At 48.7% G+C, this 25228-nt stretch overlaps 1 protein-coding gene across 7 annotated transcripts in view; it reads left to right on the forward strand.

Annotated features, from left to right (window-relative positions):
- The window catches only part of UBR3 (ubiquitin protein ligase E3 component n-recognin 3), a 150294-nt gene that overhangs the window by 82133 nt on the left and 42933 nt on the right, over positions 1 to 25228 (forward strand). For all 7 annotated transcript variants that reach the window (XM_078870990.1, XM_078870987.1, XM_078870991.1 and 4 more), the window contains exons 26-29: positions 8350 to 8550; positions 10206 to 10339; positions 11592 to 11702; positions 17139 to 17336. In XM_078870990.1, coding sequence (XP_078727116.1) covers positions 8350 to 8550; positions 10206 to 10339; positions 11592 to 11702; positions 17139 to 17336 — 644 coding nt within the window. The remainder of the gene's footprint in view (positions 1 to 8349; positions 8551 to 10205; positions 10340 to 11591; positions 11703 to 17138; positions 17337 to 25228) is intronic.

Here is a 25228-nt window from a genome sequence, read left to right on the forward strand (position 1 = left end):
ATTCCACGAGAATTCTATTAAAAAGGAGGAATGATTATGTTGGTAGTTTAGGTTAATGTGAAGACCCAAACGATGTACTCTGATTTAAATAAATGGATAAGGTATTCGTGCCCATTTTGAGGACAATGTCATTGAGTCTGAGGACTCTTGATTCAGGATGTGATCCTGCTTTTAGATGTTTGGCCAATTCCTTCTTAACGGCAAGTTTTGCATGCGGAAGGAAACTGGGGTGCCCTGCAGAAAACCCGCAAATTATGATTGCGCTTGTTTATCCACGAGAGACTCCGTGGGATGGGTCTCTTGACTTTTTGCTACCTGTGATCCCAGGTGAGAAATTTACAGATCGTGGGCATGTTTGGCCAATAGCAGTTCCATTGTACGATTTTAACTATGGGAGGAAACTGGAAGAACCCAGAGGAGACCCATGCAGGACAGGGGGGAAGAACGCAAAACAACTCTGTCCAGGAAGGCGCGCGAGTTGGGAGTCGAACCCCCCAGGGCTTTGTTACTGTGAGCCGCAAGTGTTCCCACGCACAGATGGGTCAAGAACCCACTTGTTACTCTGCCATCTTGTGACCGTCTTGCGGCCTTGTGGCAAACTAGCCGTGGCTGAGCTAGGGAAAATACTCCCTCGTTTTCATGTACACGTACAGCCCGTTTGTCACTCCACTGCTGGATGAGGGCTCCCTTTGTCACGTGACCCCATACTTCACTATGGTGGTTATTACAGGTTGGTGAAGGTAGGGGAGCATAGTACAATGCAATCAAGTATTTTTCTGCAGTAGTTTGCTGCCCACAATGTACCCCATCAACAGCCTATTCCATCTGTTATGGGCATGGTGGGCTCTTATTCAAGTGCTAACCAGGCTCAAATCTGCTTAGTTTCTGCGAGCTGATGAGGCCGGGCACGTTCAGAGGGGTTTGGCCAAAGGCACTCAGATTTCTACGAGTTTGTAATCTCCACAACTTGGCTGGGTGCCAGCCATTTGAGAGCAGGAAAGCACACTTTGATTCTGTTCTCATGTCATGGTCCCTTTTGTCTTGATTTGGCTCGATTGGCAACATCAGCAACGGCTGAATGGAGATTCAAGCAAATGAGAAACTCGGTCTGAAGTCGAGAAGAGATAAAAAAAATATAAAACATATAACGACTGCCCATTCCCTGCGTCTCGTTAAGCCGATTATTAATAAGTGCTCATGTGAGCGTGCCATCGTTCCCACTTATAGTTCGTAGTTCATTGGACTGCAACCTTGGTTTAAAAAAAAAACCTCTCCACTCTGCCGACTCTGAAATTAAGCCCCGTGACTTGCCCATTAAAGACAAAGTCGTACACAATGCAATTAATCACAGTCAAACGGAGGAACTGTTTGTTAGGCCATTTTGAAAGTTGCGTGTGAAAAGTGGCCGAGCGTCCCCTTTTTCTTCTAGAAGCTACCGTGGTGTGACGGTTGACGCACTGGACTTGAAATCCAGAGGTCGCCGCCGGTTTGATCTCCCGACGTGAAGAGTTGAAACAACGGCGACAGGTTCTTGAATCCCCCACCAGCTCCGTCCCACCCAGCAGTATAATTTGGTTCACCACAGTCGGTCAATGGGCATGTTGCATGTGCATTTAGTCTCGTTACTCCCACCTCTACCAAAACATCTGGGCAGTGTGGAAGAGTAGGCCAAAAAACACCCTGTGGAGGGGGCTTTTTCTAATGGAGGCCATTTATCTGTTGGAGCCCTGAGTTCAAGCCCTTGGGCTGCATGGATAGACAACTGATGATTAGTACCCGGTTGAATTTCTCACTTAATATATCTTCCGGGTCGCTGATGGACTGGATTAAGCATGTGACTTCGTAGCCAAAGCCATAGCTAGAGATATACAGGAAGTGGTGTGCCGGGTGCAGATAATATGTTCCCCAATTGCCGAACCGGACAATCTCGGTTGAAATTAAGCCCCTGATTATGACTATAATCACGTAATACTATCCCCATGAATAATGATCAACATTCATTGCAGGCTACAGGAAAATAAGATCAGCTCTGCTTGGGAGGACCGTTCAGGCTCGTTTAGACAGACATTTTCTGCGGAGCGTGGGGTTGAGTGTGCTGCATGCGCTGCAGTGGTCACGCAAAATTGGTTTAAGCGGATGTTGGTGGCGTCGTGATTACTTTGCGGATTGCTGACGGACGTCAGGAGGAGGCCGAGGGCACGCATGTTATTTTCCGGGTGCCCAGGCAAGCGTTGTTGCGACTCGCAGCATATCACGCATCTGGAATGAGGTGCACGCTGACGCACTCGCACACACCCACGCACTCCCACTCGCACACACTCGCACGCACTCGCATGCATACGTACTCAAATGCATGCACGCGCAAGCTTGCCGTCACTTCTTTTAGCCTCCGTACATGGGCCCATTGTCTTCTACTGAGACAGTTTTTTGCATGTTGAGTCATCTAAAAGGAGAGTGTCTTTACGGAGACACCAGAGGGGTGAGCATCTCTACCGAGACACATAGAGGGGAAAGAGTCTGCACTAACACACCAAACCAATGTCTCCTACCGACTCCGTAAGACGGCGTTATAGCCGAGTTGCGATGTTCATGGCGATAACAACCGCCCTTTCCCAGCAACATCAGATGCATCACTCTCAGCGTGTTCGTGCCCTTGCACAGCAAAGGTTGCCGTCCTGTTTGATTACCCGCACCTGCCTAATGTTGGTGTTTAGGACATCGTATAATTCCCATTGATTGGCATCGATTCAGCTCTGCTTTTTCTTTCAAACAACCGTCTGCACCCGACCGCCTCCGTTCAACGGCAGCGGCGACAACAACAATGACAGCTCAATAATGAATTCAGCGAGTGCTTCTTGAGTCCTGATGCAGTGAGAATGCAGGTGATTGCGAGACAAGAAGGTTTCTGGGGTTGGGAGGAATAGTTTGGATGCCTCGTATGCCCTCGTCTCGAGACACCAAGCCGACACCGCTGAGGTTCTCGGTTCGAATCAAGATCTCGGTAAGGCCAGCGGACTGGACGGTGAAAATCATGCAAGCTTGGAAATTCACTGAGAGACGGAAAGAGGAGTGCATGCATTATAGAACACGTGCCACTTAAAGGCATCGTATTGACTGCTAAGAAAATAAATCAGGCTTGGGTAGCACGCGTCACTGACAGAAGGGACGATGGCTGGTGGTTGAGGATAACTACGGAGTGGCAGCCTACAGAGGAAATATAGGAGAGAGGTCCTCCACCATGGAGATGGAGCGATGGTAAATCAGCTCGTATGTGGGTGTCACATGGAATCTTACGTCACTCCTGGGAGAGATGGCGATGGGTAGGAGGTGGCCTTCGTCTAGCAGTGGATTGATCATTGCTGGTGGTGATGACACATGCTGTGAGACTCCAAATCTCCTGTGGCTGTAAGGTGTCAATGAGATGGCAGTACAGCCACAAGGTTTTTGACCTGTCTGTGTGGATTTGTATGCTTGGATTTTAAGAATTCTGATTTTCTCTGACATGAAAAATACTCATTCAAGATGTGACCAAACATTCCAGAGCAATCACTTTTGGTGCTCCACCAAGCAGTACATATACCGTCTTGTACCAGCACGTTTCCACCAATGTTCACAGCACAGCGTGATCTCTGTGTGGTTCACTAACCCCACCTAAAGAGCGCTGGGTTATAGGCCTGCACCACCACGCCGAGCTCAGAGGCACCCAGTACCAAGGATTGAACCGAGCTGCTCTGGAGTTACCCGTTCAGCATCCTAATGCAGGCAATCAACCCCACTGAGAGCTGCCCAGCCACCTCAATGATTACAACAGCAGCACATGTTTCATACATTCATTTCGACTAAAGATTTACCAATCAGCACTATGATTAATGTGACTGCAGCCGTCAGAGGTGCAATCAACTAGCATTAGCGCGGGGAAAATAACTACAGACCCACAATGCACTGGGGATTCGCTCAGCGCTGACCCCCCCCACCCCACTCTGGACCCCCCCCCCCATTTTCACCATCCCCTCTCCTCCCACCCCTCCCTGTAATTGATTGGAATCTCTTGGACCTTAGCCGTTTGAAAAACCGCATGAAGAATCTTGGTTCTCTGAGATTCGGTTATCTCAACACAAGTGCCCCAAGCTTGCACATCGATTGGCCTGAGTCTAATTACACGTTATAGGAAGATTAAAGCGTCTCTCCGCTAAAACAGGCAGAGAGGCGGTGATCATCTCTGTTGGTGACCCAGGCTCAGCTGTTAGGAATTCCATCTTCCTTCGGTGAGGGGGCCCACTTTCTCCATAAGACGATTTTCTACAAAGTGGTGTCTGTTTTATTGGCCCCTGGTGGATGAGTTGACTCCTCATCCATGATTTAAACTTGTGTGACTTTGCTATTCATGATTATGGCGCCGCCAGATTGAAGCAGGCAAACATCTGCCCAAAATGCATTTCACCTGTCCAGGTGACACTGGCGTAATTCTCAACTCTAAATTGGAAGTTTAACACGTGGTAGGCTTTCGCGACCAATATCATCCATAATATAGGTTTTGTGGGTTAGATCGCGTAAATATAAATGTGTCGTTTAACCCGCCACCACCCGACACAGCCAATTCGCAAGGTTTGTCACGTAAACAAAATGTGCCAATTCGTCGTGACTAGTTCAGCACACCGGTGGTGTGTTGGGGAGAAAATCCACAACATTACAATCTAAACAGAAGATGCCAATTCGTAACTAGTACAGCACACCGGTGTGTTGGAATGCAAATCCACAACATTATAATCTAAATGTTATAATCTAAATGTTGTTGATTTGCTCTCCGACGCACCGGTGTGCTGTACTCGTAACGAATTGGCATGTTCTGTTTACGTGACAAACCTTATTAATTGGCTGTGCCGGGTGGTGGCGGGTTTAACGAAACATTTATAATTAACCCAAAAAACCTATATTATGGATCTAAATTGGAAAATCGCACAAGGTCAAATTTTGTCCGGTTACATCATCCTTCCAAGGGCTGTTCAAATATGCACCACTTTGTGGGACGTCAAGAGTGGCCATCGAGCAGAGAACATTTCCCCACCTCTGCCACCTTGGGAATGCGGAGTTTCCACCGCAGCAGCTCATTGCTGCTGATGGACATGAGCGTCATTGCCCCGTGCTTGCTTAAGCGAGTGGGGGGACACAGGCTGACTTTGAGTTGGTGAATTGCATTCCGCCGTTATGGCTTCCGAGTGTTGGGCAGCGAGACGGAGACAGCCAATCGGTTACCGCCGACGCCCTGGCATTAACATTCGGCACGGGTCCTGGGGCGTCGGGGAGTCAAACTAAGTCATTGGGACATCACGGCAATGCGCTTCATCAACGCCGCTGCTTATCGCGCACGCGCGCCTCTCTCGCCGAGACGTCGAGACGAGACTCGCTGATTCATTGACGCAGTGTCCTTTATTTAACCAGATGCGAGCCCGCTGAGATTCATTATCGCATTTGCAAGGGAGACTTAGATAGCCGTGTCTGCGTGCGGACAGCTATTGATTTTTGATTAATGTATTTTTTTTTAAACAGTCCACTTGTGGATAAGCCGACTGGATAGTGCTGTTACTGTGCAGCGATAAACTTAGCCCATCATTCTCGTGGGGGTCGTAAAATTTGTACCACGTTTTGGGGAAGTCTTCAGTGGTCGTGTCTTGCATAAACAGGGGCCCGTCATAGGAATGTGGAATTTCTATCACGGGCTCATGAGAAAATGTTGTCACCCCCCCCCACCCACCACCACCACTATGTATGTTTGAGCAAGTAAACATTGTGACTCATGTAAATTAAATAAATACAAATTTTATATTTACTGTTATGGTGGCCAAGAGGATACGTAGGACCATTATGCAGGTAGTTGTGGTCAATAGCTTGGTCCTATAAAGCACAGGGCTTCCAATAAAGAGATCACGAGTTCAAATCCTGGTCTGTGCTCAATTCCCCAACATCAACATCAAAGACAAAACAAAGATTAAAGATCCCCCATATAGCCTAAACAGACTATTGGGGCAAGTGCTGTTAGCGAGCACCTATGAAGGCCGGAACGGCACACGAGGGGGTGGGTGGCCAACACCACGCCCGACCGCCTTTGTCTCCCTAATAGCGAAATTTGCAGACCGCAACCAGGTACTGATTTGAGGCTGAGTCGACCTAGGGGAGGTCCAGGACAGGTTCAGATAATTGTCACTGGCGTTGGCCGTGAGTGGGAATCGAACCCGGGTCGCCAGGTTTTGTAGCACAGCGTGCTAACCGCTGCACCACCACTCCCACACCACCATCACCACCACCATGACACCAGGGCTGTTGCGATAACAAGCACCACCCATTGATGCAACACTACTGGCTGCGTACAGGACAGCCGACTGTAGTTGCCGCCTAATTACTTCACGAGCGTTTCCTTCCGGCCATAGGTATGTGGATTTTCCACCCGTCGATCAGAACCCCTGCCCGCTCGATTCAAATAAGTGGGCGCTTTGGCATTCGGTGTTGCCCGGTGATCGATACGACTGGACATCTGTGAAACTACTGGACATCTCCGTAATACAGGTTTTATGTCTGTCGCCTGTTGAAGCTAGTTGTAATTACTGGCGAAACGTCGTACTCAGATTGTAAATGTTGTGGCTTTGCTCTCCAACACACCGGTGTGCTGTACTCGTAATGAATTGGCATGTTCTGTTTACTTGACAAACATTACTAATTTGGCTGTATCGGATGGTGGCGGGTTTAACGACACATTTATATATTTACGCGATCTACCCCAAAAAAACCTGTATTATGGATGATATTGGTCGCGCAAGCCTACGTGTTATACTGGACATCTGTGACGAGGAGTTTTATCGCTCATCGTATTCCTCCAGTAGAAAGAAATATTCTGATTCTGAATAATGCCGCAGTGACAGCCGAAGGAGAGAACAGCGGGGAACGCTCCTGAGAAGGACGTCCATCAATAGGACGCAGCGATGAGATCAGCTATTGTGCAGGTGCTTGGTGGACCGTTGGTGACTGCTTGGGGAGCGAGCCCTTCATCCAGCATTGGGACGATCGTGGCCAATGATAACGACGATGATGAGGGCGATGATGACAACGATGATATCGGGACTGCCAGTGACAGGTTAAGCTTCGTCGATCGCTTGTTTACGAAAGCGTGGTGATGCTTTGCGGCGTTCGTTACCCGTGACCCTTGCTCGTCGCATCACCCGCAGTATAATTGCCTCTGCTGCGGGTCGGGGGAGCGTTTGGAGGCAGAGGCCAAGAGAGAAATGGAAAGTAAAGGTGGTCGATCTCGCCAGCATGAGGTCAGAGAGTTAAAATGACGAGGCACATTTCATGTCGGAATTCTGAGTTGGAAATAGCTCGAATATCGCGAACGCCCCATGCGCAATTTATTTATGTTAGTTTTTTTCTATTTGAACCGTGTGTGTTATCCTGCGTGAATTAACCTGCACTCCTTCTATGTTCTCTGATGAGATCATATTGCGTTTGTAGGTCTGTATGTGCATCACCTGCGTGTTATTTTGACCAACGTGTGTGTGTGTGCGCGTTGACATGTGGTATTTCATCTGTGCGTGTTCAAATGTGTGCGTGTTCACCCGTGTGTGTGTGTGTGTGCCTGCACGTGTGGGAAGATTCACCTGTCCATCTGTTAACTTGCTGACCAATGTTTATGAGAAGTGTAATGCTTAGTGCAGGCGCTAAGAACTTGGCGACCCGAGTTCGATTCCCGCCCACCACCAATAATTGTTGCGATGATTTAAATTGGTCCTGGGCCTTTGCTTTGTCGATTCAAACTTTAGTGAGAACCTGGTCCCGTGTGTAAACATTATCATTGGGGAGACAAAGGCGGCCGGGCACGGTGTTGGCCAACCCCAACCCCTTTGTGTGCCCTGCCAGCCTTCATAGGTGCTCAGTAACAACAGTGTCATAGGCTACACTGGAGATCTCTGTCTTTGAATTTGTACAAAGTCGCCCTGCAAGTGTTTGCTTTCCTAATCGTTTACCTGTATATGTGTTTACTTGTGTGTGTGTGTGCACATCTATGCTTGTGTATGTGGACTACACATGTCCACTTGTGTCAGTTCGCCTGCGTGTATATTCACCAGTACATGTGTGGCGTGGCGCGGTCGGGCATTCGCCCTGGTGCAAGGTGTTATATGGGGTCCCCCCCCATTCCCACTTCCTCCGTTCTGGGTAGCCCAGTGCTTGGACACCACAAGGTGCAGTCACACTGCCTGCGCACTCGGTAACCACGCCATGTACGTGCCGACCTACGCTACGGTGCACACATTCTCCTGTGTGCCGCGTTCACCCGCGCCTGCGTTCTCTCATCGTGCGCAGACGCGAGCGCTGGTGAGGAGGAGGCGGCGACTGCGGACGCGGGCACGGGAGATGACGGCTGCCCTTCATCTTCGTCGCAAGAGGCCGCGTGGGAACGCCCGTGCGAGGAGGTGGTGCTCGACTGCGTGACGTGCGGTCAGCGCGGAGCCTCCACTGCCCAGCGGCCGCTCGGACTCATCGTGCTGCTCCAGGCCACGTCCGGTGAGCGGTGAAGACGGGCACCGGCAGGTGCACCGCTTCCACCACCGCCGGCACTGCGAGGGCCGCTAGGCGTAGACGTGGGGCGGCGGTGTTAATTTCGTTAATGAAATCGGTGACGGAAATATCCGTAAACTACGTGTGTATTCACTTGAATCAACGATTGCCGCGAGAGAAGAAATCATTAAGCGTGACGATGACTACAAGCGTCGCGCACCACAAAACCAGAGAGCGACTGACCGTGATGAGACAAGGCTAACGAGTTTTAGTGAGAACACGGACCGAGATTTACTTCCGTTACTAATATGGGCCGGGGGTGGGGGGGGATATTCCGAGGGATTTACAGACTACGTGGGCAGCAGAGGAAAATGAGCATCCTGTCAATCGGGGCTTCGATTGAATGCCTTGGTTGCTGAAGTGGAGCGTGCATGGAGGAGAGTAGAGTGAGATGAATGGTAAGAGGTGGGAGAGTGCGTGGAGGAGAGTAGAGTGTGATGAGAGGTTGAGAGGTGGGAGAGTGTGTGGAGGAGAGTAGAGTGTGATGAGAGGTTGAGAGGTGGGAGAGTGTGTGGAGGAGAGTAGAGTGAGATGAGAGGTGGGAGAGTGCATGGAGGACAGTCGAGTGAGATGAGAGGGGCAAGGTAGGCATGGGCAGGCTGCTCAATTCTATATCTGTGTCTGCTTCTCTTCCCATTTTTCTCCCTCTTCTTCTCTGTCTCTCTCTTCATTTCTCTGTTGCCTGGTCACTCGCTGCCTCGCTCATTCTCTCCCTCGAGGACCACTCCTGTCTTGCTTCGTTTCTCCCTATCTCCATTCTTTTATTCATTTCTTTCCCCTCTCTTCCTCAGAGTATCTCTCTCTATCTTTCCATCTTTCTTTGTCTGCATCTCTCACCGTAATTTTTGTCTTTCTCCACGTGGCTGTCTGCCTGTCCACCGTCTCATTCGCGAGTTGTTTGTTTTTGTGCTCCCTCTTGTGTCTCTCGTCCTTCCTCCGTTCTGCCTTTCACTTGGAGTTTGTCCTCGACTCTTCTCATTTAAGCTCTGAGGAAGCATCCTTTGGTCACGTCCTGAGACATTTTTATAAATCCCTAATCGGGGCCCCCACCAAATGCCACGCTGCCCGGAGGGAGACGTTGAAAGGAGACGAAAGGGTATCCTGGCGTGCGCGCGTAATTGTCGTCTCTGCTCGCATTCAGCTGCTCGCTTTGAATTCGCGTGCGTGAGTCACGGTTGTTTCGGGGGACTTTTTATTCCTATTTTTTACATTTAAAAAATTATGAATGTCGCATTTTATGGCTAGAGACATACGAATGGCCTTGCGTTCAGAGCTCTTGCCTCGCTGCTCGAAGCCGCGAGTTCAAATCCAGGTCGAGGCTTGAGTCAGCCCGTCATGCCTCCAGGATTAATAAGACGAGCACCGCTTTGTGGGACGTCAACAGTGGTTGTTTTGTGGATAGACTGCCCCCCGCCATGGGAATGTCCTTGCTTAACAGCACTTACTCCAACAGCCTGTGAGGACTATAAGAGGGATCATGGTCTTTGACACTCGAATGCCAAGTCGCATGTCATCATCATCATCGTACGGTATCTGAGCCCGGTCTGGACCACGGCGAAAAGTTGACTTAGAGCCCGAAACATTTCTCTCTCCCCGCACAGTCCTGGGGCACCGGCGGAGGAGCGATGAGCGCAAGCGTCTGCCGACGCGCGAGGGCGAGCGCCTGTACCAGGACGACACCTGCGGCTCGTCGCATGACGTGCGGCTCAGCGTGTTGCAGAGACACTACCTCGAGGTAATGATGCGCACACACACACACGCACGCACACACACACGCACACACACACGCACACGCACGCACACACGCACGCACACACACACACGCACGGCTGTGCTCGCGGGGAGGTCGTGAGGGGACGCAGCGTCAGGGTTGAGTGCGGGAATATCGCAAAGGTTTGAGGGACCACATCCAGAGACATAGAGAAACACGGGCGCTGGGCAAGGAAGGAGTGAAAAAGGGGAAAAAGGATTGGGTGTAAAAAACTACCGCTCAGCTATTTCACTTTCCCATATGTACCCTGTGCTACGAATCCGATGGCCCGAGTTCGATTACTGCTCATGGCCAACACCAGTGACGATTATCTAAATCGGTCCTGGGCCTCCCGAAGGTCGACTGAGCCTAAAATATTTTTTACCTGGTGCGATATCTAAACATCGCCACTGGGGAGACAAAGGTGGCCGGGCGTGGTGTGCTGTGCCGGCCTTCATAGGTGCTCGCTAACAGCACTTCCCTCAACAGTTTGTTAAGGCTATACGGGGTTTTTTTGTCTTTGCATTTATTATATATATGAGCGACTTTCCGCGACACGTCGTGTAGAGGGTACTTCTTCTTTATTACTCACACTGGGCGCAACACAGGCCAACACTTATTCTTCCTCACACCGAGTGCAACACTAGATATTAACGTCTCTTCTGGCTACACACAGCCGATCACTCGGCGTGGTACCATCGCCCTCACTCGGCTACGCCACTGGCTGGCGGCGTTACGATGAAGGCGATGGAAACCCGCAGGAGATCTTCCACGTGGCCGGACGACAGAGAGAGATATCGGCGAGCAGCGACGCAGCCAGGACCCAAGACCCCATACACGAGCCTTGATCCCCGGGTCCGCCCCCCCTTATATCCTCCCCCAGGCGTGGCTAAGCCCCGCCTCCGGCCACGCCCTCTTGTGGAACCTTCGAGCAGGTTCTCGGAGTATCTCGGCTAGCCCCACCTTTTACCTTTGCCCCAGATAGACCTCCTCCTCTGATTAGTTGTTACTTAACCGTGCCCGTACCCGTGATTCCCCTTCCAGGCCAGCAGGTGTCACCCTGTCATTACATATGCACACACATAAGATCCTCTGTATCCTCTTCATCGCTATTCGATTTCACTATCCAGTATAGCCATGCCAGCCTTAATAGGTGCTTGTGCGGAGCACTTTCCCCAATGGTCTACAAGGGTAAATGAGAGGTGGTGGTGGGTCCTTGTTTTTTGTCTTTGCATAGAGCTCGTGCCTGCAGTCGGTGTCCGTGGGCTGGGAGGGGGGCGTGTACGTGCAGACGTGCGGGCACACCGTCCACCTTGACTGCCACAAGTCCTACATCGAGTCTCTGCGGGTGAGTCCCTCCTCGTCACGTGTCGCCCTTGTTTCGTGATAGTGGTCACGATTAGTTGTGCATCGTGTCGTCGTGCACGCAAATTGCTGTGGAACCACAGATGAGCTGGAATGCATCACGGCGGTGAGGCACCAAATGAATGTTTATAAACGTGGGAGAAAACCAAAGCACCCAGAGAAAACACAGACGTGTGAAGGGGCAGCACTCTATCCATAACAGAAGGGACAGATGACATTAGTCTGCATATCACTGGACCGCTTTCTCCTGCCAAGCCAGGGTATGGCACCGCCTCGACGTCCATGGTGGCGAGATGTTATCTCCCTCGCTTGGTATACAAGAGTTCACTGGTTCGATCCCGACGCTGACGCCTGTTTATTTGGAGTCTGCATGTTCTCCCCATGGTCGCGTGCATTTTTCTCCGGGTCCTCCGGAGTATTTGGCTGCAATACATGATAAGCCATTTCTTTGAGCTATCATTTGTGGCCAGGTTACTTCTGAAAAAGAGCTGTATAGCGCAGTGAGCCTTACCTTGTAAAATACAATAAAACATATTTTTTTTACTTTGTGCTATCAATAACCCAACCCATAGCTATAACCCCAACCTTGACCCAAGTCCTGTCCTTGGCCTTCGTTAACCCTGTCTTACAAAAGCCCTCCCCTGGACCTTGGCTTTTTAGTTCCGATACCACGTGGCCGTGCGACAAGAGTGTGAATTGAGTCGTCGCCATCCTTTTGCTTTGCCGACGTCCGTTTCAATGACACACGCCGAGTGCCAGGAAGCATCTCCTGTGTCTCCCACCACCTCTATTGCCATCATCACTCCCCCACCTCCCATTGCCCTCCTATCACACCCCTATCACACACAACCACCCAATGCTTGTGACTCCTCCTCCTGAAGCCTTTCACATCGCAACGCCCTCCCCCGCCCTCCCTACCCCCCGCCCTCCCTCCCCGCCGCCCCCATTCCCCACTCGCACACAAGCACTATCACAACGCCTCCGGCACTCCATTTACAGGCGTCAGTTACAAAAACTGCGAATTAGATGAAATTGGAATTGAGATCGCGATGGCTGGGACTGCGCGAGCATCATCACGGAGAGAGAGTGCGCAATGTCTGTGACGACACTGCCTTGTGACGTACGAGATTTGTTTTGTTCCCATTAAAAAAAAAACAATGCCATTTCGTTTTGTTTTCTGTAACTGTGTAATGAGTTTCAACATTTAAATTCGCTCATCGTATCAGCCAGATGGGCAGGCTCTAGAGACCCTCTCGAGAGCAGTGCTTACGAACCTGTGGTCCGTGGACTGCTGGTGGTCCACAAGCCCAAGGGAAGTATACTAATAGGGTTTTTCCCCTTTTTTCTGGTAACAAAACTGACACCTTTTGCAAGGAATCTGATTGGTCCACACCAGAGGACAGCTTTCTTTAGCTGTCTCTGGTGTGGACCAATCAGTTTCAAGGACAATGCAAAAATTATCAGAGTATTGTTTTTTGTTTTCATTTGACTGCAAGTATTGTGGTTAATGTAAACATGATTCCTTGCAAAAGGTGTCAGTTTTGTTGCCAGAAAAAAGTGGAAAAACCCTATTAGTATATTTTGGTACTGGCAAAGGAGGTCCCATGACCCAAGGGAAGTAGTTCACTGTGGTGAGATTTAACCATCTCGCTTGATATGCAGGAGGTTGTGGATTCAGTTCTGACCCTGATGCCTGCTGTATATTCGGAGATTGCATGTTCTCCCTGTGGTCGCGTGGATTTTTCTCCGGGTCCTCCAGTTTTTCCCTCCACATTTAGAAACATGCGTTTTCGAGTATTTGGCTGATATATATTTCCACGTGATAAGCCACTTCATTGAGCTTTCACATGTAGCCAGATTGCTTCTGAAAAAGAGCTATATGGCTCAGTGGGCCTTACCTGCTCGAATAAAAATAGTTTAGATTAGTTTTAGGCCGCAGAACCAACACAGATATCTAATTTTTGTCACAACACATTATACATTTACTTGCATGGTGCTCCATGAAAATATGTTAAGGGTTGACAGTGGGGCCACGGTTTTTTAAAGGTTGGGGACCACTGTTTTAAGAGGTTATTTTGACCTACTCTTCCATACTGGCCCCACGGTCGTGGAAGAAGTGCCCTGATAATACCTATTTGTAAACGACAGTGATGATGATGATGATAGCGTGGCGGGACCTGCCTTCTGTATGCGCGACTCGTTCCGTCGCGGAAGGAATTGCTTTTTTTTCTCCGTTTGGAGCAGGGAAAAAATAATAACGTCGTTACGAGCTAATTTACTTATTCAAAACGGCGCTGGGCTGATGGAAGATTGAGTTGGCGGGGTGGGAAGTTGGGCAGGGAAGATAACGTTTTAAAAAAAAAGTGTTTTATCATCAAGGAAGAAAATCAAAAAAATCACACTGGTTTTTCACCATTGTTGCCAATGTAGTCAGATGAGTAGTATTCTTGCGTTCTTTTGTTTGGACTACTGTGAGATGCCACCATGTGTAGGGATGGGGAGGTTGACCTAAGTCTTTAAGTGCATCAGGTGACCCAGAGGTGTGTGTGTCATCACTGGTTAGTTTTAGTCTTGAAGAGATCGGAAGGGATGCTTTGTCTCATATCATGACACTGATAGTGCAATTCAGATGAAATTCTTGGGGAAAAGAAGACCAACAATCTTTTAGAACGTGCTCACTGATGAATCCTACTGAGATCAAAACCTATCCAAGGCTCTTCTTCCGCCAACTGCCTTTCTTGAGGTCCTGTTGACTGAAATGTTCAGCTTCAGTCACGCGTGATTTTTGATATTGTTGTTCATATTTGTTTGAACGTGCGCTCCCGTACGTCCACATCACCATGTTAAAATATCACCTTTATTAAGTGCCGCAAGGCAAAAGTTCTGGTGTCGTTTGAAAGTAATTATTTCTTTAAATGGAATATTTTCTCGAGCCATTTAAATCATAATATTTGCAGTTGTGGGAAGAAATAAACCCTGTGAAGTGGAATATTTTAAATGATGCAGGTGACGTAACCAAACATGCACATGCTCGTGCACATGTACACAACAACAACCGCCGTTCGCCACTCGGTGGCACTTATGTAACCACGACGCTTGTGCCTGGCTAGGTACACTTTGAGACCTCGTGACGTGGTAGAAGGCCACGAGGGAGACCCAGGTGTTGTCAGTTGACTGACGGAAACGACTGGCAGATGTACACACACACATTTACACCGCCATCAAAACAAGTAGGTGGTTAGGTAGGTGGGTAGCTCGATCTTATCTCTGGATTAGCAGGCATATCTTAGGTAGGCAAGAAGGTTGTTAGGTAGGTGGCAATATAGGGCAGTAGGTTGTGAGACAGATAGGTAAATAAGTACGTAAGTAGATAGGTAGGCAAGTGGCTAGGCAGTAGGTACGTTGGTAGGTAAGCAAACAAGTGGATGGTTTGCTTGGCAAACAAGAAAGTTGGTTGGTAGTCGGTGAGCAAATAAGTTGGATAGTAGAAAACAAAGTCGGTGGTGAGGTCATCTTACAAGTAGGGAGGCAGCAGGCAGAAAAGCAGGTAGACAGACAAGCAAGAATGTAATTAGGTAGGTAGTAATTAAGTTGTTTGACAGGCTGTAAAATCATGACGTAGGTAGGTAGTTAGACAAGATAGAATATCGTCAGGTAGGCAGGCGGTTTGACAATGAAGACGATGATTAGCTATGTCGGTAGGGCGCTCCATGGGTAAGTGCTTCGTCGTGTGGGTAGGTGGATAGGTCGGCAGACAGGCAAATTTGTATGTAGGCAGACAGGCAGGCGAATAGGAGAGCGGTCAGACAAGTGCGTATACATGCAGGCGGCTTCGTATGCAGGCGGTGACTGTAGCTGTGTGGATTAGGAGGTGGTGAGCGCTGTGCGCGGGGGCAGCGTGGGAGCCGTGCCAGCCTCGGCCGCCCCATTATCTCGCCAAATGAAGATGGATGCGCTCGTAGAGGCGCTAAAGATTTTCCCGTTAAGGAAGCGCCAGCGAAAGGGGCCATCATTTTCCCCGGGCTTTTTGTTGTTGTTATTGTTTTCGTGGCTGGGCCAAGACCTCCGGCGTTCGCTAACAGGACACAGGCGTGTGTTTGCAAGCGTGTGTTTGTCTGTTTGCGTCTGCATTTGTGTTTGTCAGTGTCTGCTTGTGTTTTGTCTTTGCATGCATGAGCGTGTGTATGTGTGTGTATGCGTGTGTGTGTATGTTTATGAGTCTGCTTGTGTTTGAGTTTCTATTCATGCGTGTGGGTTTCTGAGTGCCTGCGTGTGAGTGTGGCTGTATGTGTTTGTGTCGGTTAGCTGGCAATTTATGTACAATTTCCAGCCACAACTAACATCAATTGCAAGTTCTATGTGAAGCAATCTTAGGCCCTGCCCTGTGCCGACTCATGGTTAAATTAGTATCCAGTGCAATGTGTAAACATCCAAACCAGGTCAGTTGGGCATGGCGCTGGCCAAAACCACCCATGTGCTTAATAGGTGCTTGTTAGCAGCACTTGCTGCATCAGCCTGAAATGGCTGTACGTGGAATTTTTGTCTTTGTATGTAAGCATATGGATGTCAGCACATTAGGGGGCACAGCTGGTTTATCTGCAAGTAATCTCAGTCGGTCAATCCATGGCACCTGGGTCTGTCCCGTGACCTCCTGTCAGCGAGCCTTCAACGCTAGACGTGGCCTCAAAGTGCGCCTGGCACAGGCGTTGTGGTGACGTCACCGCCACTTGGTGGCAAATGGCGGCTATTATCTGTGTAAGTGTCAGTGTGTTTGTTGTTGTTGTTGTTATCATTGTTGCTGGGTATAGGCCCAATGGCTCAACATGTCAAGGAGCCAGCATCAAAAGCACTTTTAAAGTTGTAATAGGTAAGTTAACACACTGTTTGAATTGAAGAAGGTTGTTATAAGACCTTGGGAAATAGAGACGATGGGAGGAAATTATGAATTGGAGCATTACGAGGGAACTGTTGCAACCTGCAGTGTGGTGGTTGAACCCAGTGTGGATGAGACGACACAGTCGGTGTCGTAGACCGAGCCTGAACAATGGTGGCATCAACGAGTGAAGTTCACGGTAACAGTAACCATGGTAGTAGTGATGGCAGAGTGATAGGCAGGTGACCGGTAGTGAGCGAGCGACTGGATTCAATCGTTAAGTTCTGGATGATCAATAAAGCTGTATAGAATTGTTTATGCGTATTTTCATGTAATGGTGGTGCTTTGGGTGTCAGATTTGTGCTGTACAGACACCACCTGTTAGGCAAAAATGAATTGACTTGACTGAGCACATCACGTTGAACTCTGTCAGGTGCGTTGAGGTAGGAACCGGGTACTCCGTCCCAGAAGTGATGACAGATTTCCAACGTTGGCCAAGCCTGTTTGTGCAAGCAGTTTTTGCGTGCGTGCGTTTGTGTGCATCAGAGCGACCACGTGCTGCAGAGCTTCTCGCTGGACAAGGGGGAGTTTGCGTGCCCGCTGTGCCGCCAGCTCGCCAACAGCGTGTTGCCGTGCTGCGGCACGCGGCCCCGGGGGGGGGCGACACGCCCGGGCCCAGAGCGGCCCCTCCAAGTGCTCGTGCGCGAGGTGCGCGAGCAGCAGGAGAGCCTGCGCGCCGCACTGGTGAGTCGCCGCTAAACACGCCGCGGCGCCGCGGTGCCACACCGCCACCTCCGCATCACACCCCCCACAGCATCGCCACAGTACAGCGCCGCCACCGCACCACCACGGCACCGCACCGCCAGAGCGCCGCACCGCCACTTCCACATTGCATCCCCGCAGCATCGCCACGGTACAGCACCGCAGCACCGCACTGCTGGAGCACCGCACCACCGCAGTGCCGCACCGCCACAGTGCTGCATCACACCGTCACCGTGCCACCGTGCCATCTCCATAGAACAGCACCGCCACAACACTACCACAGCATTGCCGCACTGCCATAGCGCCGCATCACACCGCCACCGCACCAGACTGCCACCGCACCAGACTGCCACCGCACCGTCAGTGTCGCTACGGCACCACACCTTGCGTCAAGGCACTGCACTATCGGTTCCCACCACTGACCAGCTGGTACCTACATTGGAATCGGCACGCCTCACGATGCCAGATCCAGCCACTACCTTTGCGAGTGGAAAATCAAAGGACGCCCAGAATGCATCTGCGCAACGTGAATTCTTGGACTTGCTGTGAACCCTAGAATGCATTGTGAATCGGAGAGCTCAGTGTAAGCTACTGCCAATTTAATAAATAGCAGCAAGAGCAGCTCGTATAGCCTGACTTGAAGCTGCCACATGGGTCTTTCACACTCGGATATTCATATTTTTTAAATTTGCTTTTCACTCAGCCGTACACAAGAAGGGAGAACTGCACTGAAAAGACAAAGCACTAGCAAGGTGTTGCACTAGCAAGGTGTTGCATCACGTAGACGTTTCACTGCCGAGTCACTGTGCCACATTGGTCAGTACACGTCATGTGCTGATAACGTCGCTGTACTACACGGCACGACACTGCACCGTCACGTGCGCTACATTGCGCTGCATTTCACTGCGAGGTCGTTGCGTGGCACCGCACTGCATTGCATTGGAAAGCCACCGAATGCAATGCTAGGCCACTGCACTGATAACTACGAATGCAGACATTCATTGATTGCAACTGATTCTTACACCTGTGATACATGCATCGAAACGTGTGTGTGTGTGAGTCAATGATTTAACGATTTGTGTATGTTGTATGTGTCTAGTTCATGCGACCCCTTTAGTCATGAAGGTTATTCCACAGGCGGCAAGAGAGATTCACATTGGTAACAAAATCCATTCTGCATTGTTCGTGGTACTTGACCTGGCAAAATAATGGACATGTAACTCGTGAGTTGACGCGTAGCAGCAGTGAGTTGTGTTGCATTAGCAGAAGGCTGGAACTGAGCCAGACAGCAGAGGGATCGTTGACCGGGCTGATGCTGTCTAATTCGCTGCACGCGAAAGCCCCGGTTCAGATTTGCACCCAGGATCACAGCGATTATTTTTGTTTGTTTACCCAGGAAAGCCTCACGGAGTGATGATGGCTTCGTGTATTCCAAATGAGTAGTTTCCGAGTAATTTTTCAAACCTGGTAAATCTGGGCCTTGACGCTGGCACACAGTGGCCCACTCTTGCACATGACGTCACGATTTCTTTGAAGTCCTCCGTGAGAAGGACTTCAAAGAAAGAGGACGGCGTGTCGTATTTTTTTCCGTGAGTACACTCGCAGTAATGATGAGGGCAGCCGCTAGATTCGAACCATGAACCCCCCTGCAACCACTGACCGATCCACTTTAAATGGGTTCGGTTTGTGCGACTGTGTATATGTGGCTAACCTGTTTATGCACAAAATTCGCTGTATTATGCAGTTTGAATTCACTATACATGCGGCTGTGCATTGTGGGTTGAGTGACCGTGCGGTCCATGCTACGCGATTTTGCTTTGTATGCCCATTTTTTGGAAAGCATCTACCGCTTATAAAGCGAGGGAAACCTGAACTAAACTGGGATTACACTTAGCAGTCAGCGCCCCCTACTGGCAGACCAGTGCTCACTTGAAGGCCGGTGCTGAATCACCTTGTTACGGTGCAGGGAACAGCTGTAGCAGGGGGTGCCCTCTGAATATTTGAGATTAATTGCAAGGTGCTGTGAGTCGCTGGGTGGGTGCAGTTCACCACTGAATCTCGGAACACTCAAGTGTTTAGCGTTAATTTTATTTAGAGAGGCAAAGCGCCGGTAGTTTTAAAGACATTGTACTCACTGCAGAGAACTGTAGCAACACGACCGCACTTTATGATAGCTGGTGCCAAACTGTGGCACATGCCCTACCGCATGGCCTTGTGGAGAAAGTTATTTTCTTTTAGTTTTTCTTCCATTTCCCTTCTGATGACGTACATGTACACACATACCATCAAAATGGGAAAGGGTTAAGAAAGCACCATAGAAATGCAAGAGATTACTATTATTACGACTACTACGACAATGATTCCATGAGCCCTAATATTTTTCGTCTGAATTGTTTTAATGTCTGGCTTCAAACCCAGGTTTCTCAGTTGTGCTGGCTCTGTGACTGTAGCACAAGCCCAGTTCTCGCTCCACCACCCCGAGCCACCAGGCCACCTGTGAATTTAATGCATTTTGAAATCCGTCGGCCACTACACTGAAAGTAAATTAAGCCTAGAGAAATAACAGCTCTGTTGATATTCTGAACGTGGTTGCTTGCGTATATTAACATCTTGCCCTTTTGCAAGCTGCTTGTGGTTTTTGTGTCGGTCAGTGCACATATTCGGGGTGAGGAGGTCTCGGTGGAGGGGGGGCACATGCGCGCATGTGTGTGGGTTTGCACACACACGCGTCTGTGTTCCGCGCGTGTGTGCGCGTATGCCCTTCTGTATGGCATGCGTGCATGTGTGTGTGCACACGAGCGTCTGTATCGCGTGTGTGTCTGTCACATGCCGGACGCAATTCCACCCACACTGCCCTAGGCCTACGATCCCAGCAAACCACGCTAGACTCCCGACCGTGGCGCTCAACTGCTTTGCAGCTTTTGATGGTAGACTGACAGAATGGGGTATCTGGACTATGATGTGGGTCTGGGAATAATAATCAGAATTGGAATCTGTATTTATCCAGGAGGAATCCTGATGACCTAGTAAGCTCTTTTTCACAGATGTCCATTACACAGACCGGTCCATCTATATTGGATTTGAGACTGGTAGACAGACCAGCCTGTTTTCTTGTCTCTACAAAGTAGACTGACAGATAAGACAGGCCCAGTCCCCGACAGGGTCTTCAAAAACCCAACTCACATACTGACCTCTGTTGCTGTCTTTTTACATTAAAAGGCACAGCAGATCAATTTTAATTCGTCAGATAATCAGCTGACAGATAAGTTCTCTGATTGGACCTTTAAAAAACGTCTTGAATATCAGTCCAGTTACCGATGGTGGGACTCGTTAGACAATAACAGACAGAGACCATTGTTGTTATGGGCTCCTTAGACGAGTGACTAACAGAAGAGACCAGTCACTGTTGATGGAGGTCTGTGGACTTTAAACTCCGAAGCTCTCATAGGGTAATAACAGCAGGCTAATAACAGAGCTATTTAAAACCGAATGCTATTTCAGAGAATTTAACCTGTCAACACAAACGAACGCTTTCCGCTGGCCGGTCACACGGTGTTAATGTGCAATCTCGCCCTGAACGCCTGAAGGGATTTAATGCGGCAGGGGTCCCTGACTCGACTGTGCGGAGGCTCAGCGCGACCTGCACCCTGCGTTCCTTCTATAAGAAGCTAAAAATAATCAACTAAATAGGGGGCAGTTGGGTGGCTCGGGGTGACGGTGGCGAGCTCGGAGCCACCGAGCCAGCGCCGCCGCTACCTTCCTTGGTTCGAATCCCAGCTTCCTTACTCGGAGTGTTTGGGAGCCTTCAATCCGCGTGGCGCCCACCATGTCACCGTGCGGTACTTTCCAAAAGCCACAACAAACACCCCCCCCTTAAATTTCGATTTAAAGCTTTCGTGACTGCAGGGGTTCATCTTCTTTGTTCTTCCGGTAAAGTCACGTAGAAGGAAAATAATAAAATAATAAAAATAAAACATAATTAAATAATTCTCACGACGTTTCGGCCACAACGCAAGCAGCCGTCCTCAGGTGGAGAACAGGTCTGTCAAGTAGTTGTGGCCGAAACGTCGTGAGAATTATTTTATTATGTTTTATTTTTATTATTTTATTATTTTCCTTCTACATGACTTTACCGAAGAACCAAGAAGATGAACCCCCCCCCATTCCGAATAGCCTTAACAGACTGTTGGGGCAAGTGCTGTTAGCGAGAAACCTATGAGGGCCGGCACGGCGCGCAAATTAGTCGTGCAATGTTTGACACACGGACTTGCAATCCAGAGGAGGTCGTAGGTTGGATCTCTTGGCACCGTAGTTGAAACAATGTGAAAGTTTAAAAAATCCCTCCGCCGGTGTCGACCCAGCAGTTTCAATGGGTGTGCCATATTTAGTCGACCAGCACGTCACTTGGAGTAGTGGGTACTCCCACCACTACCCGAACGTGTGGTCGCCCTGAAACGAATAGGCCATATAACCTCGAGAGAGACCTGATAATTGGTTTTTTACCCTTCTATCTGGCAACAAAACTGACACCTTTTTACAAGGAGTCATGTTTGCATAGACCGCAATACCTGCAGTCATAATACAAACAAAAGAACATAACTCTGATAATGATATGCACTGTCCTTGAAGTTGATTGGTCCACACCCGAGACAGCTTTCCTTAGAGCCTAGTCTCACATGGGTTGGACCAGATGACGCCAAAAGGCGCACCTGAGGTTTCCATTAGAGAGAGACCTCTTAGAGCTTGCTGTTCTCGAGGCCTCTCTTGCCGGCAGCTTTACGAGCAAGCATTTGCAGGGCTGCACCTTTACCTCTCGTGAGAGCCAGGGATTCTGACCCGGGCCGCCAGCTGATTTCCAACTCGGACGCTGGCGTGATATGGCCCAACGTGAGCCGTCCGGCCACCCTCCAGTGACCCCCCGCCCACGTTAAAAGCGCAGACGTCTCCTCTGCCACACGGCTTGTGGTGGGAGGGACGTCCCTGTAATTGTCGGTGCTGCTGGGCTCTGTAGCCGCAGGGCCACGCGCCATCACCATCACAATTTTGTCAGCAAATGGTTTGGTAATTATGCAATTTGCTCAGCAATAGCGTGGTCCCTCGTGAGTTTGATGGACGTTTGCCTCTTTCCGCCCAGTCCCTCTCTCTTTCTCCTTAGGATGAATCCTTCAGTCCACGTCTGCCATCCTCATCTGTGTGTTCTGCGTCTGAGCGTCTGTCCATCTTTGCCTGTGTCTCCGTGTCGTATTCCTATCTCTTTCTGCCTCTCTGTGTCTGTGCGTGTTTTTTGTGGCTAACTCCCTGCATTAAACAATCTATTTGATTTCGTCTGTATTTTCATTTATTATTGCCTGTTACTCTCTGCACTCTGTAACCATCTTTGTGTGTATCTATGTCTTTGTCTCTATAGACCTTTGTCTAGCGCAGTCTCTTTGTGTCCCTTGGTCCGTCTTTATTTGTGCCCGCAATCTCTCTGCCTTCTTGTCTGTGTATCTTTGCACTTCTCCATCTCATTCATGTGATTTCTGTCTGACTATTCCTCTGTCTCTGCGTCTCATTACCACCGTTCCTGCGTCTTGATCCGCTTCCCTTTCTCGCTAGGTCTTTGTCTCTCTATCTTTGTCTACCTCCACATGTACTCTCAGTGTGATCATCTCCTCTCCCTCCCTCCCTCTCTCTCTCTTTAAACGACTCTATTTAAACTGTCTCGTATGTGAATAGAAATAATCTCGTGAATTATAAAAACAATCGCCTGGCAATGACTTGCATGCTCGTCGTAATTGCGTGCATGTTTGCGTGCAGCCGCGTATGATGGGGTTGTTATTATCATCATTATTCTGCCCAGCAACCTTGTAAGGTCAAATGGGTTTCTGTAGCTGACCATAACATCGTAATAATTCTCTGTTTTTTTTTTTAAAGCCTCATTGGATCTTGAGGGTCATAATTAATAGTCACCGAAATATCTCACAACAATTGCAATGCTCCGGTTGTTATGCTGGGTGTTTTTTTTAGAGGACTGCACTCACAATCGGAAAGTTATGAGTTCGAATCCTGATCGGGAGTCACTTCAAGCGATAATCTCGTCTTATTTTATATTCGTAGAGTGCCTTTGGGTGAGGCGCTTAAAATAATAATAAAAACACGTTACAAATAAATGATTTAGATGGCAGGCACGTGCAAGGGATGAGGAATGGGTGACCAAGATAGAGGGTGAGTAGAGGTGAGGAAAGGGGAGGGGAGGGACAGAATGGAGGGGTGGGGGAGGAAAGAGGAAGAGAATGGGCATCATCAGTTATTCCTCCTAGATCGATAAAATGACTAGTACTTTTGTGGGAAGTTAACACTGATCACCCTATGCATATGTGGGTCCCCAACTTGGCGATGTGGAGTTTCCACAACTGCTCATGGCTAGCAAAATGATATGAGTGGTAGCTCACACCTGCTTGAGAAGGGGTAGACACTTTAACTTTACTTGAAAAAGGTTCACGATTGTAATTTACGTTTTCTTTTGGATCAGACAGAGAATTTCTTTCGAATTATAATGTTTTTTTAGTTTTCCTTGTAGTTGTGGATGGTTTCCATGTATAAAGAAATGTAGAATTGAAATGGTTTAAAAGTTAACATTTTATATTATAAATAGTTTATCACGCCTCTGATACATTATAATAAGAATAATGATTGCAGTTTGGCCTGCACTTCTTTTTTCCTCTTAAGTGCTTTTTAAATTGATTTATAAATTTGAACAATGTAAAAATAAATTGGAAATTGCTAGAATGGTTTAAAAAAAGAAGTATTCTCTTGAAAGGCAGAAATAAATTAGCAGTGTTTGGCCAGCAATGTTCCTGAATTAGTAAATGCATTTTGAATTGATTGCATTTCACAAGGCTTTTAAATAACATCTTGGCAAAAAAAATATGCTTAAGCTGATATGACCATGCAAATTCTAGTCAGGTACTCTTAATTAGCAGTGCTGTGTACATATTGTACTTGGTCATAAGAATGTGGAATTTCTACCATTGACTCAGGGCTGCCAATAGGTTTGAGAGCTTCTGTCTTGTCATTTTGAGCAATGATGCAATTAGACTGTACTTTCATTGACTAGTGTTTGAACAGTCAATTTAAGTATTATGATGACCCGGTCAGGTGATTCAGAGGCGGAGTGAACGGCTCACAATTGGAAGGTCACAAGTTCAAATCCTGAGTGGGGGTTGAAACAGCCCATCATCTTTCTGGGGTCGATCAAATTGAATACCACGTTGTGGGGAAACTCAACAGTAGTTGCACTTTTGGATCGACTCGCCCCCGCTGTAGCAATGTGGATTTTCCACCACTGGCTCCGAAGATGAGCACCGCTTCAATGCTTATTTGAGAAGGAAATGATATTGAGTGTTATTAGAATGACTCATTCCATGAATTACTTTTAGACATTCCTTTTCAAAGCTCCTTTGCAGGAGTGCAGACCAACTTGGGACAGATCTGCCACCGGTAAGAATTGTTTTTGAGTTGTCTTCGTTTGCCTCCGAGTGTTGAGCATTTACGCTGAATCCTGGTGAGTCACAGCTGTGAACGTTGTTATTTTTCCTACTATTATTCCTCCTCTATGTTATTCGTATTTTGTGTTTGCATTCTAGCAATGACGATGCATGCTCTCATTCATTACTCATTTGTTACACAATCAATTGCGATGTTTGGTGATTTACTTGGCCGTCAATGGCCTAATGTGGTTGGCATGGGCCCTGGTGGCGAGGAATGAAATTCTCCCACACCCCCCTTCTCCAATACCCCCCCCCCCCGGCTTTGTAGCCTGATGGCTGGGCTCTGCTGGCCCGTTGGGCCCTCAGTGCTGTTGGCTGCACGCTCGATAGCACCTCCACTGA

This window comes from Lampetra fluviatilis, chromosome 31, assembly GCF_964198595.1.
Source record: "Lampetra fluviatilis chromosome 31, kcLamFluv1.1, whole genome shotgun sequence".
Taxonomy (NCBI): domain Eukaryota; kingdom Metazoa; phylum Chordata; class Hyperoartia; order Petromyzontiformes; family Petromyzontidae; genus Lampetra; species Lampetra fluviatilis.